The 4,060-nt window shown below is 37.1% G+C and overlaps 1 protein-coding gene and 1 non-coding gene across 2 annotated transcripts; both read right to left on the bottom strand.

The window, feature by feature from the left end:
* Positions 1-1,369: 1,369 nt before the first annotated feature.
* On the bottom strand, positions 1,370-3,359 carry CGA (glycoprotein hormones, alpha polypeptide). Its single transcript, XM_070419315.1, has 3 exons — positions 3,260-3,359; positions 1,894-2,078; positions 1,370-1,447 (listed from the first exon to the last, which is right to left on the bottom strand). Exons 1-3 carry the CDS (start codon positions 3,357-3,359, stop codon positions 1,370-1,372), a joined length of 363 nt encoding a protein of 120 aa, XP_070275416.1.
* Positions 2,280-2,408, bottom strand: LOC139013398 (small nucleolar RNA SNORA11). The gene has a single exon (XR_011472040.1). It is a non-coding gene; the product is annotated as a small nucleolar RNA SNORA11 (small nucleolar RNA).
* Positions 3,360-4,060: the final 701 nt, after the last annotated feature.

Here is a 4,060-nt window from a genome sequence, read left to right as displayed (position 1 = left end):
TACTAGACATTAAATAAATGATAATAAATAAATGAATTATAAAGTGAAGTACTATGATCATGTGCAATTCAGTGCTTCTTAAAAAGTACATGCACTCATTTTAATTTTTCACTCTGACACGTGGTGTGTTTACCAAACTTTTAAGAAGGGACTTTTCAGTCAGAAATGGAATCTTGACAAATTGGTGATGACTGAAAACTTTTTTTGAAAACTTTATCTCTGACTAGAATGATTTCCCCCCAGTTTCATGCTCCTTTAGAACTAGAACTTTTAGATTGCCTTGATCTCTATCATAGCCAATATAACTTAATGAGTAACAACCATGGTCCTCAAAGTAAGGACAATCTCTGTTTTTAAGTGTAACTGCTCAATAAATGTGACTTTGAAGCATGTCATCTCTTAAGCATTTGCATAGACGAAGTGAAAGTGCTTGGTACTCTATCTAGCCCACAGTGAACACTCAGTGAATACTTTGCTCATTGTGTGCTCGTTCCCACTCAGATCTAAACGTGGCATGTAAGAGCTGATGCCGCTGGAATTTCAGAGCAATGCCCATTTTTAGTTGAGGATGGTGGTATCTTTTCCTGAGCCACCCCATTCAGTTACAACCTGGCTGTGAGGGACTAATAAGATGCACTTTTTTTTTTCTTTTTTGCTAGACATAAGGCGAGTGGATAGAAACTTCAGGTTGGGAAGGATTTTGTCTTTCCCAAACTCTGGGGCAGTGTCTTGTGGTGGTGTTGTTTTTTCCTGATTGAAAACTTCTACCAGTAAAAATTGATACATCCCCAAATATGCATAATTACATACTAATGTACCTGTACTTTTACAAAATTCGTCAACCATCAATGGGGTGCTATAAAAATGAATAAAAATGCAATTTATGTTTTCTTCCCTCATCCCAATGGAATGTCTTATAACTTGCCCACTGGCTGATGGGTTCTTTGCTCTGAAAGGCTGGGTGGGAAGAAGGTTCTCCAGGGTCAGGTCACTCAGTGAATGTGGCTCCCACTCACCCCTGGGCTCACTTCCTTCAATGAATTCTATCAAAATCAACAAGCTTTAAGCTTTGAAGGAAAAAAATTGGAATTCAGTGATAGAATGATGATTTAAAAGACTTTATTTCCAGCAGAACCAGCTTTTTATAGTCATGCTAAATGCTGTATTTCATTCCAAATGAAAAGAACTAACTCCTGATTATTCTGTAGGATAGAGAAAAGCAATAAAGCTGCAGTATATCCTTGAAGCATGTCAAAAGCGGTGTGGTAAGGAAAAGGAGAGTATTATCTCACAAGGCCAGAAACACTGAACAAATTAATTTTCCATTCCAGGAAATCAGCAGTCATCAACACAGCACTTTGCAAAATATTTAAGATTTGTGATAATAACAAGTACTGCAGTGGCACTCCGTGTGGTTCTCCACTTTGACATTCCCCATTACTGTGGCCTAAAGGTGAACAAAACAAAGTCAGATAATTAGATAGATAGATAGATAGATAGATAGACAATAGGCAAAATTAAAAAATGTTAAATAAAAGCATCTGTAGCCAGCTGAGCTGAATAGATGCTTGCTAGATTTGCATTTTCTCCCATTCTGATATTTTGACTCTAAAAGGAGAGTGCACACAATTTGCATTGTGTAAGCATCATACTCTCTCCCAATCCGCCTCTCACTACCTCTGCCCCTATTCTTTTCATTCTAAATAAAACCAGCCTGTACCCACAGGATTGCTGACTCTTTGATTAAAAAGGACAAATGCAACCCCTCCCAGCATTAATGCCCAACAAGGATGTGTCATTAGATGCCTCTGACATTAAACCCCATGAATATACACTGGGGACATTTCTTCGGTTAGACTGTTAGAAAGCTTCTGGAGCCCTTTAGGTTCTCACCTTGGTAAATGCTTTGGCCACACAGCATGTGGCTTCTGAGGTGATGTTTTTAGGGACCAACATCGTCTTCTTGGACCTTGCTGGAGTGGGGTACGCTCTGGAGAAACAGCAGCCCATGCATTGGTAAATTGGGGCACCCAGCTTGGAGAAGTATTTGTTTTCCTTTAGCTTGCATTCTGGGCAAACTATTGCCAAAAAGAAAAAGAAAAGGCAAAGAACAAAATAATCCGAACACAATTCAAAAAGAAACTATAAATTTTTCCTTATTATGGGATGGTATATAGTCTTTTTTCCATTGGGACTAGGATAAATAAATTCTTTTTGAATACTATATATGTAATCCTCATACATAATAACTAATTATATGAATTAGAGTTATTTGTTTTATGTATAGGGCGTAATGTCACAGGAAGGCCATAGTATTCTACCACCCGTGAGGAGTAAGCCCAAGTTGCTGTTGAATGTGTTATACACAGAGAAGCCATTCTTCAGGCGCTCTGCTCTCTCCACACCCAAGAATTAGAGTTATTTTTGTGGGAAAACAATTTTGATAGATATTCATGGAAAATCTCAATAGCAGCAGTCTCTCTCTCTCCCCGCATGACTCCTCTATCCTAGTACTAATAGTATGCCTATAAGGAAACACAGTTTGATAAATGAAAACATGCTCATCTGAAAGGAGAATTTTGCCCAAAGGCAAACTATTTTCCCCTTTAAAATCTACTATTGTTCTTTCCAAAAGAAACTCCAAATATTGATAGAGAAAACTATGTCAGATTTAAGCAAGCTTGGTGAGAGCAGAGAGCCTGATATTAGAGGGGACATCTGCATGCAGGATCTGGGGTTAAAATATTACCACTTGTCTAGAGAAAAACTTGAACCAATAGTAGCTCACAATTTCACAGCAGATGGAAATATATCAGCTACTCTATAAAATGTTTCAAACAATACAGCAAAACAAATTTGCTGCATAAAAAATGATTTTGCTTTTCTCACTCATTAACTGCTGTGAGACTTCATCTTTCTCAAGTCTTCCAGGAGAAATGTAAAAAAAAAAAAAAAAAAAAAAGCCCACCACAACTGAGCTAAATTGAATAAGAAACATTTTCTGCTTATAAAACTCAGATAAAGAATAATCAGGAATGTATTTCAGATGAAAATATACAGGGTGCTATTTAAATAGATATGTAAGATATCATTTTCATTAGAACATAATTTAATTTATGTTCACAATCTGCAAGTTCCTGGATATGAATCCAGCAGCCAGGATTTACCACATGTGAAAAGGAAGTGGATATATAATTAGTGGAGTTATTGATGTACATCTGATTTTCTTATTACTGCAAATGCAAGTTGGGTCACACACCCTGCATTGTAAACTCTCCATCAGGAAAGGAATGGAGAATGTGCAGAAACACAAACAATGTGGCCAGAATGACAGCTGCATGCTTTCTGTAGTAATCCATGGCTCTTCTGCAAAACAGGATGGGGAAAAAGTTAACTCTAAAATTGGCTTATCAGTCATAACAACAATCAGTAGTTTTAACAGCGCTACTAATAACAGTCATCAGTGCCTGGATCCCTCTGCTTACAGCTCCCACATACTCTGAAGTCATGTATAAAACAACAATTTGTCTTTTGGGAAGAGGTGGGAATTTGCATCTTCTCATTTCTCACATCAACCAGTAGAATCGGGCTTAATGACAGCAACAATAAATTTTCCTTTTTAAATGTCCTGTAAAGAAGCCTCACTATCCTTATTTGTAGTTAGTGTTGGGGAGGGAGATGAGGGGTGTCGCACAAGGGAGCCTTGTGGTGATGGAACAGCTCTGTATCTTGAATTGGTAGTTGTCACACTAATTTATACATGGGTAAAATTTCATAGAACTACACACACACACAGAATGCTAGTGAAATCTGAATAAGTTTTGTGGGTTGTACCAATGTCAGTTTCCTGGCTTTCTCATTGTACTATGTAATTAAGCAAGGTATTATCATTGAGAAAACTGGTGAAAGGTTATCCAGGACTTCCCTGTACATTTTTTGCGACTTCCTCTCTAAGTCTATACTTATTCAAAACAAAAAAAAGACATTTCAGAATGAAATTTAAAAATGCATGTGAGTCAAAACTTATAGTTATTTTTCATGTAGACTGACATATAAGACC

Source organism: Myotis yumanensis, unplaced genomic scaffold (genome assembly GCF_028538775.1).
Source record: "Myotis yumanensis isolate MYYU_CA2020_CCGP unplaced genomic scaffold, mMyoYum1.0.hap1 SCAF_6, whole genome shotgun sequence".
In the NCBI taxonomy this organism is placed as follows: domain Eukaryota; kingdom Metazoa; phylum Chordata; class Mammalia; order Chiroptera; family Vespertilionidae; genus Myotis; species Myotis yumanensis.
This window is presented reverse-complemented; position numbering and strand designations above follow the sequence as displayed.

Bases quoted from the DNA above. Each gene is read 5' to 3' on its own strand.
- CGA (XM_070419315.1), bottom strand. From the start codon at position 3,359: ATGGATTACTACAGAAAGCATGCAGCTGTCATTCTGGCCACATTGTTT. The intron at 2,079-3,259 runs GTGTGTGACCCA...TTTTGGCAATAG, and splicing joins TGGAGAGTTTACAATGCAGG to TTTGCCCAGAATGCAAGCTA. The intron at 1,448-1,893 runs GTGAGAACCTAA...GTTCACCTTTAG, and splicing joins TGGCCAAAGCATTTACCAAG to GCCACAGTAATGGGGAATGT.